This window comes from Rhinopithecus roxellana, chromosome 16, assembly GCF_007565055.1.
Source record: "Rhinopithecus roxellana isolate Shanxi Qingling chromosome 16, ASM756505v1, whole genome shotgun sequence".
Lineage (NCBI taxonomy): Eukaryota > Metazoa > Chordata > Mammalia > Primates > Cercopithecidae > Rhinopithecus > Rhinopithecus roxellana.
In genome coordinates this window covers 94,357,699-94,368,352 of record NC_044564.1, presented here as the reverse complement: position 1 = coordinate 94,368,352, position 10,654 = coordinate 94,357,699, and the positions used below count along the sequence as shown (strand labels likewise).

The 10,654-nt window shown below is 49.3% G+C and overlaps 1 protein-coding gene and 1 pseudogene across 2 annotated transcripts in view; one reads left to right on the top strand and one right to left on the bottom strand.

Moving 5' to 3' along the window:
- Positions 1-2,168: 2,168 nt before the first annotated feature.
- LOC104669134 lies at positions 2,169-3,472 on the bottom strand (annotated as a pseudogene).
- Positions 3,473-9,889: 6,417 nt separating this feature from the next.
- Positions 9,890-10,654, top strand: part of MEGF9 (multiple EGF like domains 9) — a 115,733-nt gene continuing 114,968 nt past the window's right edge. Inside the window, exon 1 of one of the 2 annotated variants that reach the window (XM_030919568.1) lies at positions 9,890-10,617. In XM_030919568.1, the coding sequence (XP_030775428.1) occupies positions 10,032-10,617 (586 nt within the window). In that variant the 5' untranslated portion in view covers positions 9,890-10,031. The remainder of the gene's footprint in view (positions 10,618-10,654) is intronic. The other variant, XM_010372015.2, reaches the window with a different exon arrangement.

Sequence of the window (10,654 nt, the reverse complement as noted above, 5' to 3'; positions counted from 1 at the left end):
GAGGCTGAGGGGAAGACTGCTTGAGACCAGGAGTTGAAGACCAGCCTGGGCAAGATAGCAAGACCTCACCTCTACAAAAAATTTTTAAAAGGTAATGTGCACCTGTAGTCCCAGCTACTCGGGAGGCTGAGGCAGGAGGATCACTTGAGCCTAGGAGTTTGAGGCTGCAGTGAGCTATGATTATATCACTGCATTCTAGCCTGGGTGACAGAGCAAGCCCCTGTTTTTGTTTTGTTTTGTTTTTGCTTTTTAATTAAAAGGCACAATGTACGTGAAGTGTTTAGAATTGATTCCTGGCACATAATAAGTATTCAGTAAATGTTAAGTCTCCGTCATCGTTGTTATTGTTGTTGTTGTTACTATCAACATCTTTCCTCCAGGGTTGTTGCCAAGTTCAAATGAGATGATGGCTGGGAAAGCTCTGTGCTGTGCACCTGTCAGTAATCCCCTTCATTACAATGATAGCAACCTAAGGGATAGAGTTATTTGTGAAGCTCCAACCCTATTCCTCCCCCAAATGGTTCAAATTCTTTGTATTGCAGCCAACACTGATGACGAGTGAGGGTTTGACTTGGTGCCCACTGTGAATGACGTCCTTCAATAGATCTCCAAGAACTGTAGCAAATGCTTTTCTGGGCTTATTTTAGCATCAGAGGACCTTTGAAGCAAGATTTCAACATTTAGCTTCATTGTTTGGGGATGGTGCCTTGCATTTAGTGTGGGTTTACAACTTGAGCCTTTCTTCCTCTCATCATCTTGAGATACCATGAGGGCAGGTCAGGGATGTGGTTGGCAGAGACATATCTCCAGATTCAAATTAATTCTATTGTTGATTGTTATTGATTTTTGAGAGTAATAAGTGCTCACTATAAAAAAATTGGAAAATGCAGAAAACTATGAAGGAGAAAAAAGTTAAATATCCATAATGCAGTCACTCAGAAGAAAAGAATGTTAACATTTTGGTGTATTTCCTTTTGGTATTTTATTCTCTGCACATATTATCATTTACATAATTGGGGGTCATGGCATAAATAGTTATATTAACGATTTTTTCCACAATTTTATATTGTAAGAATTTCCTTCATAAGTATCTTTTTTTTTTTTTTGAGACAGGGTTTCACTCTGCCACCCAGGCCGGAGTGCAGTGGCACCATCTCCACTCACTGCAACCTCCACCTCTGGGGTTTAAGTGATCCTCCCAGTTCAGCCTCTAGAATAGCTAAACTACAGGTGCAACCAGCATGCCAGGCGAATTTTTCTGTATTTTGGTAGAGATGGGGTTTCACCATTTTGCCCGGGCTGGTCTCGAACTCCTGAGCTCAAGCAATCTGCCCACCTGGGCCTCCCAAAGCATTGGGATTACAGGCATGAGCCACTGTGCCTGAGTATCATCTTTTTTTTTTTTTTTTTTCAGGTACCAAGATTTTTATTTACCCACCTTCCTGCTTTCTTTTAACATTATAAACCAAATTATTATCTTTTTGACCCAGGGTTGTGATAGGAACCATCTTATTACAAGTAGTAGCAGATCTATGCCTGCTTTTATGTTTTTATGGCCCCTCTGTGCTGTCACTTCTCTGTGCTTTCTCAGTTATCCCTTTAAAGTCTATTCTGACCCCTGTAAAACAGGGACTAAAAGTACCAACCTCATTGTTATAAGGTTGTTATAAGAGAAGGCCCAGCCCTAAGCCAGGCTCTCAGGAAAAGTCAAACAACAGTTCCTCTTTGCCCTTCAATGTAGCTCCTTCTCATTTGCCATGGGCTGAGGAACCACTGAACCTATAAACCAAGCACACGGATATAAGTCCACAGACCCGGAACCTTACCTGAATGGTAAGGTACACGGGCTTTATGACTCCACTACCAACTTCCAGACTAAGGAAGGACTGACTTAGTGAGCAGTTCCAAGACCATTCAACTCATGGTTCCCTGTGGATGCCTCCCTTGTACCTCTATCATGACCAGGGCTTGATGAGAGGCCTCTCAATTCCCCTTGCCACACTTGATATAGTGTGAGGGATGCTGCAGAAGCCAAAAACTGAGTGACCAGCCCCATCAATGGGAGACACTGACAAATCAATTGCAAAGTTGGTGCCATTTGCTCTTAGGGAGGAGAGATGGGGCCTGAGCAAGGACAGCAGCTGGAAGGTGAAGGGCAGGCCGGACTCTCAGCAGCAGTAGTGATCCAGCTTGAAGGGGCCATCATGAGATGTGCTCAGCTACTGGGCTTGCTTCTCAGTTAGCTTGGTCAATTTCACATTCAGCTGGCCCAGTGGGGGCTTCAGCCACTGCCTCATCCAGCTTCTTGGGCAGGAAGTGAACCCCAATGGGGTACTTGTCTGGGTGGGTCCACAGCTCAAGCTACACCATCACCTGGTTGATGAATGAGTTATACCCCACAAAGCTGGGGCACCCCATGGCACAACCCAGGTTGACCAGCCAACCCTCAGCCAGCAGGATGATGTGGCACCCATTCTTCAGCCAGTACCAGCCCACCTGGGGCTTGATGTTTACCTTCTCCACAACATTCTTGTTGAGCCACCTGACGTCGATCTCCACGTCAAAGTGTCCAGTGTTACACAAGATGGCATCATCCTTCATCTGCTCAAAGTGCCGGCCAAGGATGATATTGACACAGGCTGTGGTGATGACAAAGATGTTGCCCTCCTGACAGGCCTCGTCCATGGTGGTCACCTTATAGCCTTCCATGGCAGCCTGCAGTGCGCTGATGGGGTCAGTCTCGGTGATGATTACATGGGCCCCAAAACCCTGCAAGGCCTGGGCACAGCCCTTGCCCACATCGCCATAGCCTGCTACCACTGCTACCTTGCTGGCAGTCATCACATCTTGGCCCACTTGATGCCATCTATGAGGGACTCCCGGGCAGCCATGGAGGCTGTCAGTTTTCCTCTTGGTGATGGAGTCATTAACGTTGATGGCAGGCTCCTTCAGGATTCCATTGGTCATCATCTTGTATAGGTTATGCACCCCGGTTTTGGTCTCCTCAGAGATGCCTCAGATGCCCGACATGAGCTGTGGGTACGTACTCGGTGTGGACAAGTCTGGTAAGGTCACCCCCATCATCCAGAATCATGTTGAGGGGCCCGTCCGTGAAGTACAGTGTCTGTTCAATGCACCATGGGTGCCCCTCATCTGTTTTGCCCTTCCAGATGAACACTGGCATGCCAGCCTTGGCAAAGATAGCCACTGCATGGTCCTGGGTGGAGAAGATGTTGCAGCTAGACCACTGCTCCTGAACACTCAGGGAAATGAGGGTCTCAATGAGGATGGCCATCTCCACAGTGACTTGCAGGCAGCCAGCAATGCAGGTGCTCTTCAGTAGCCTGGAGGCCAAGTACAGCTCCTGCATGCCCATCAGGCCCGGCATCTCCTTCTCCATAATGTCTAGGGCCTTGTGTCCCCAGGTGGTCAGGCCAATGTCAGCAACTGTGTAGGGCAGTTTGTCAGACATGCTGGCGGCACCTTTGATGGACAAGGGCAAAGGGGACTGGGCCTCAGTCTGGGGACAGGCACTGGGTGGGCAGTGCTGGGCAGGCAGCGCTGGGCAGGTACGTATCATTTTTTATAGATGTATAGTATTTCTACATAGAAACATCATAGAGCACAAAGTACTCAACTAATCCTTTGTTAACTGTTTAGATTTTTCTAATTTTTATAATTATTTAACACTGGTGAACATTTTTGTACATATATATTTACATCTGATTATTTATTTCCCTTGGGTAGATTTTTTTTTTTTTTTCTTTTTGGGACAGGGGCTCCCTCTGTTGCCCAGGCTGGAGTACAGTGGCATGATCATGGCTCACTGCAGCCTCGACTTCCCAAGCTCAGGTGATCTCCCACCTCAGCCTCCCAGGTAGCTGGGACTACAGGTGCACACCACCATGCCCAGCTAATTTTTAGTATTTGTTTTTTTTTTTTTTTTTTGTAGTAAAGATGGGGTTTCACCATGTTGCCCAGGCTGGTCTTGAACTCCTCGGCTCAAGTGATCTGCCCACCTCAGCTTCCCAAAGTGTTGGGATCACAGGCATAATCCGCTGTGCCTGACCTTTGGATAGATTATTAAAAGCGGAAATAATGGGCCAGGTGCACTGGCTCACGCCTGTAATCCCAGCACTTTGGGAGCCTGAGGCAGGCGGATCACCTGAGGTTGGGAATTCGAGATCAGCCTGACCAACATGGAGAAACTCCGTCTCTACTAAAAATACAAAATTAGCTGGGCATGGTGGTGCATGCCTGTAATCCCAGCTACTTGAGAAGCTAAAGCAGGAGAATCGCTTGAACCCAGGAGGTGGAGACTGCGGTGAGCCAAGATCGCACCATTGCACTCCAGCCTGGGCAAAAAGAGCGAGAGTCCAACTCAAAAAAAAAAGTGGAAATGATGGGTCAAAGAGTATAAACACTTTTAAGGCTTCCTGGAAAGGTTGTTTCACTTTATATTTCTATCAACAGTGAGAAACCATAACAAGTATTACCAGTTTGTAAAAATTGTTGCCAAATCAATAGGTTAAAAAATGGCAACTCCTTATCTCAACTTGCAATTCTTTAATTACTCAAGTTGCATATGCAGTATTTCATATTTCTTAGTCATTTGTATTCCTTTCTGTGACTTGTCTGTTAGTGTCCTTTGCTGGGCCGACTTTGTGAACAGTGGCCCCATAATCCCACAGTTGTCTGCAGAAGATGCCAAACCTTGCATTTAGCCACATCTGATAGGAGGCCAGCCTCCAGCAGGATTAGAAATAGTCCATGTTAGCATTGCTGTTTCAATGAAACCAGAAAAGAGAAAGGTGTCTGTGTTTTATTGGAGTCTGGGAGATGAAGTTATTTTGCTGAGCCATATCTATCATATTATTATGCTTTCTTTTATTTTCTCACTCCCAAAGCTTCTCTTTTCTAAAGCAGAAGGGTTAAATTTGGTGCATGTGTAGCCTTTCTTTTAGTATGTGTTCACTGACTTCCTACTATGTGCAACGCAAGCGGCCACATTAATGGACTGTAGTGATAGAGAAGAGCCTGGGCTTTTGAGTCACAAGGGCCTTGGGCAAGTAAGTCCCTTAAGCTCTTGGAGGCTCAGTTTCCTCTTCTTTGAAGTGCAGATGATAGCCTTGTCTTTGAGGAATAAATGTGTTATGAATGTAAAACTCATGGAACAGCATCTGCCACATCATAAGACTTCATAGACAATTTAAAAAAAATTTTTTTCAAGATCGAATCTTGCTGTGTTGCCCAGGCTTGAGTGCACAATCCCGGCTCACCGCAACCTCTGCTTCCCAGGTTCAAGCAATTCTCCTGCCTCAGCCTTCCGAGTAGCTGGGATTACAGGCGTTCACCACCACACCTGGCTAACTTTTTTGTATTTTTAGTAAAGACGGGGTTTCACCATGTTGGCCAGGCTAGTCTTTTTTTTTTTTTTTTTTTGAGATGGAGTCTTGCTGTGTCGCCTAGGCTGGAGTGTAGTGGCATGATCTTGGCTCACTGCAAGCTCTGCCTCCCAGGTTCACGCCATTCTCCTACTTCAGCCTCCAGAGTAGCTGGGACTACAGGCACCCGCCACCACACCCCGCTAATTTTCTCTATTTTTAGTAAAGATGGGAATTCACCATGTTAGCCAGGATGGTCTCAATCTCCTGACCTCCTGATCTGCTCGCCTTGGCCTCGCAGAGTGCTGGGATTACAGGCATGAGCCACTGTGCCCAGCCTGGCCAGGCTAGTCTTGAACTCCTGACCTTGTGATCCGCCCACCTTGGCCTCCCAAAGTGCTGTGATTACAGGCGTGAGCCACCGCGCCTGGCTCACAGACAATTCTTGAGCCATTTCTGCGTATTTGACACTGTGCTAGGTGCTGACTATAAAGTGAGAAATCAGATGGGGCCCTTTACAGCATCTCCTTTGCCTAGGAGGAAAGTCAGGCTGCACATTGGCTCCAGCAAGGCCCTTTCTGACTCCTGCTGTTCTGTGGTCCTTCCCTAAGCCTTTGGCTCCAGGTCTCATGGGCCTTAGCTACAGTTCTGGGGCAACAGAAAAAGTGCCAGTTGATGTTCTATTACACAGAGTGTCACAGCTATAATTTTTTTCTTTTCTTCTTACAGTTATAAGTATTTTCCCTTTATAGTTAAGGGTGTCAGTGGGAGCCAGCCAGCCTCAGTTTGATTTCTAGCTCTATTATTTACTAAGTGACCGTGGGCAAGTTGCTTAACCTGCGTCCTAGTTTCCTTATCTGTAAAATGCAGATAATAATAGACTATAGACTGAATGTTTGTGTCCCTCTAAAATTCATACGTTGAAATCCTAACACCCCATGTGAAAGTATTTGGAAGCCTTTGGGAGGTGATTAGGTTATGAGGGCGGAGCCATCATGAATGGAATTAGTGTCCTTTTAAAGGACACCCAGGGAACTCACTGAATCTGCTGGTGCCCTGATCTTGGACTTCCCAGGCACCAGAACTGAGAGAGAGAGATTTTTTGTTGTCTACAAGCCACAATCTACAGTACTTTGTTGCAGCAGCCCGAATGGACTAAGACACAATAGTACCTACTTCCTGGGGTTCTTAGGATTAAACAAAATAATTCATATGGAGCTCTTGGTATAGTGTCTAGCACAGACTATGAGCTCAATTATTTACTATTAATATTTGCTATATTGTCCTCATAGCTACACGTACAATGACTTTATATGATTAAGTTTAACTGGTATAATAATACCTTTCTCTGATGGCAGATATGTAAGGTGTTTCCAATTTTTAAACACAAACATAATTCCTAAGAAAGTCATCTTGTAGTTTAGAGATTAAGGAAGATTTAAGATGAAGGAAATTTAAGAATTAAATGTTGAATGGACATTAATACATTTAAATTACTAATATCTTTCAAAAAATTCAACATTTTCCATACATATTACAGGCTAATTATCCCATCTTAAAAGCCCTGGCATGGATGATCCTCGCCTAAGGCAGCAAGCTGACCTGAATCACTAGACAAGGTCTTCTAGTCATTTGCTCTGTGTCTCTCCTGGCCAAGAAGCTGCATCAGCTTTTTCCCCCTTGCCAGAGAACCTCTGATACAGCAAAGCTCAGGGCCAACCCAGCACTTTTCAGATATCATTTGGAAATATCAGGTAGGGCAACTGTCAGGCCATGTCACCTGATGGGGAACTTATGGGACAGGGGTTTCTGCTGTGGTCCTTCAGCCAACAAGGCTCAAAGTTAGCAATGGTATAACAAAAATGTGAACCTACACAGCTTGAGCACTGTCTGTGTGCTAGGCTCTGTAAAACCATTCTCCTCAATCCTTAGCTCAACAAATGAGAGACGATTTATTGGCCCCATTTAATAGATGAGAAAACTGGCCTGGGGCGGCAGCTCATGTCTGTAATCCCAGCACTTTGGGAGGTCTAGGCGGGAGGATCACCTGATCTCAGGGGTTCGAGACCAGCCTGGCCAACATGGTGAAACCTCATCTCTACTAAAAATACAGGAAATAACTGGGCCTAGTGGTGGGTGCCTGTAATCTCAGCTACTCGGGAGGCTGAGGCAGGAGAATGGATTTAACCTGGGAGGCGGAGGTTGCAGTGAGCCAAGATGGCGCCATTGCACTCCAGCCTGGGTGACAAGCGTGAAACTCTGTCTCAAAAAAAAAAAAAAAAAAAAAAAAGAGAAAACTGAGGCTCAGAGAGGTGAAAGGTTTCCTCCAAGGTCACAGAGTTTGCAGTCACGAACCAAGTCTGTCTGACTCTAAAGACACTAGCTCCTCCCACAAGCACCACAAGACTTCAATTAATTCAATTTAACCAGCATGGGTTAGCACTTACATGTGTTACCCCTGCTAGGTACTGAGAACAGGGAGAACAGCTGATGTAAGAGACAGACACATAAATAACAAGTTCTAGTATTAAGGCTGATGCATGCCTATGAGAAGTAATAAAGCCATGTGGGCAATTCGATTTATCCTGTTGTATATATTTCTGAAAGCCATCCTTAATCCTTTTAGGAAGAGGCAAGGATGAGGTAAATTGGTAGATCAGGGCTGTAATCAATGCATAAACAAGGGGTGGTGGGGAAATGAGAAGGGAGAGATTAATTCCCACTCAAATCCAGGAATGTCTTTTAGAGAATGTGGCATTTTGGTTGGGGTTTGAAGGGCCAGGGAGGATCAGCAAGGGAATACTTCCAAAGCAAAGTAAAAATAGAACCTTGGTTAGTGCTTGCTAAATATTGGTCCTGAAGACAGAACACTCACATTCTCCCTCATTCCCGCTGTCTTATATACACAGACCTATCAAGACACACCCATACATAACCACAAATGCAAAAACACAGAAAATACACAAAAACACACACCAGTACACATGCACAGATCATTAACACACAATGTATGAAAATAGATACACGCTCCCATACTCATAAACTCACGCAGATACATACAATACTCATACATACAAGACTCACAAACATGTTTATGCATTCATACACAGCCCCCCCCGCCACTGTTCATGCAGGAAAATAAATGCATGCTTTCATTAACATACACAGGTTCACACATAAATCTCATCCTGCCGGTCTGGTTGAAGACCAGTGACTAATGGGAAACCATACACAAAGCCAAACATCACGTAGGGGAGGCCGGGATTGGGTTAGCAGTGCGGCTTGGATTAAGCCCCATCAGATGACAAACCCGCCCTGCCTGGCTCCCCCTGGAAGCTGCTGAGCCGAAGCAGCAGCGCCTGACCTAGGTCGGATCCTGGGCGGATGATGCGAGGCTGCGTGTCCGAATTCCAGCTTGATCCAGGGTTTAATGTCATCCAGGGTCAAGCTCGGCTATTAGCCCCACCCCAATCCCTGCAATCAGCCGGAGGCTCTGGGGGCACTGAAGGGCTGTGGCCTGGGGCTGCTTTCTAATCCTAGGCTTGCCCTGGCGCAGAATGCTGAGAATAGTTAGCAATAATGAGGGTTACAACAGTGGGCCAGGGGCTGGGCTAAACCCTTTATGTCCATGACTTAATTCTCACAACAGCTCTGTGAGCGGGGTGAGGGGTGTCCTATCATCTCCATTTTAGTGGTGAAAAAACCGCGCTCAAGCGACAAAACCATTCAGCAAGAGACATCAAGTTGAGGTTCAACTCTGATCCTATTCTTTCCGGGGTTTAGAGAAGTGTGCTTGCGAGACTGTCTCCTCCACGCAGGAAGCCTGCACCTTCTGCCCTGAGGGGTCTCCACCGCCCGGTCCCGCCCCCTCGTAAAGCCTGGCACACCACCTGGCCTACAGCAGGTTTCTGGTGAGGGCGTGGGTTTCGGTTCAGAGAGGGCCTCAGCAAGGGCCTCAGTTTCCCCATCTCTGAAATGGGAATGGCGGCAGAGACCTCGCAAGGCTGCGACCAGGCTCTCTGGAGCAGCAGAGGGCATGCTAAGCTCTACATCACCGCTGCCGCCGCCCTCTCCCATCGCAGGGTTCCCGCGTGGTCCCCGCCCGAGCCGGGGTACTGCGCCGGCGCCCCATTGTTCAGGAGGGCGGAGACGCTCCCGAGTGCTGATCCACCCCCGGGTCGTGCAGATGAGTAGGCCCGGCGTTGGCCGCGCGGGGCGCATCCTTTGTCTGCTCCGCGGCGCCCGGTGCCCCAGGCCCGCGCCCCACTTCTTGGGCAGACAAAGCCGGGGCCGCCGCGAGCCCGGCGGGCTGTAGCTGGGCTCGCACCACCCTTCTCCCGCCTAACGGACCGCCCCCTCTCCAGGACGTCCTCTGATTGGTCCACGGGCCTACAAAGAGGCCGGGAAGCGGGAGGATCACGTGGGCGACCTTGGCCTCCCATTGGTTAGGCGCGGCTGCCAATCGAGGGGGGCGGGCGGTCCGTGCTTGGTCCGGTCGCTCCCTCCGCGCTGGGGCCCGCCCGCGGGGCCGGCCGCCTGTCAGAGGGAGGTGGCGATGGTGCGCCCGGTGGCGGCGGCGGCTGCGGATGCTTCTTTGGTCGGATTGCAGCGAGGAGAAGATGACTGACCAACCGACTGGCTGAATGAATGAATGGCGGAGCCGAGCGCGCCATGAGGAGCCTGCCGAGCCTGGGCGGCCTCGCCCTGTTGTGCTGCGCCGCCGCCGCCGCCGCCTCAGCCGCCTCGGCGGGGAATGTCACCGGTGGCGGCGGGGCCGCGGGGCAGGTGGACGCGTCGCCGGGCCCTGGGTTGTGGGGCGAGCCCAGCCACCCCTTCCCTAGGGCGACGGCTCCTACGGCCCAGGCCCCGAGGACCGGGCCCCTGCGCGCCACCGTCCACCGACCCCTGGCTGCGACTTCTCCAGCCCCGTCCCCGGAGACCACCCCTCCTCGGACGACAGCCAGACCCGCTTCCACCACCTTTCAGGCGCCGCTCGGCCCCTCGCCGACTACCCCTCCGGCGGCGGAACGCACTTCGACCACCTCTCAGGCGCCGACCAGACCCGCGCCGACCACCCTTTCGACGATCACTGGCCCGGTGCCTACCACCCCTGTAGCGACCACCGTACCGGCGCCCACGACTCCCCGGACCCCGACCCCCGATCTCCCCAGCAGCAGCAGCAGCGTTCCCCCGACCCCACCTGCCAGCGAGGCCCCCTCTTCGCCTTCTCCAGGTGAGTCCGGCGCTCCCTCTCGGGCAGGACCCGTCCT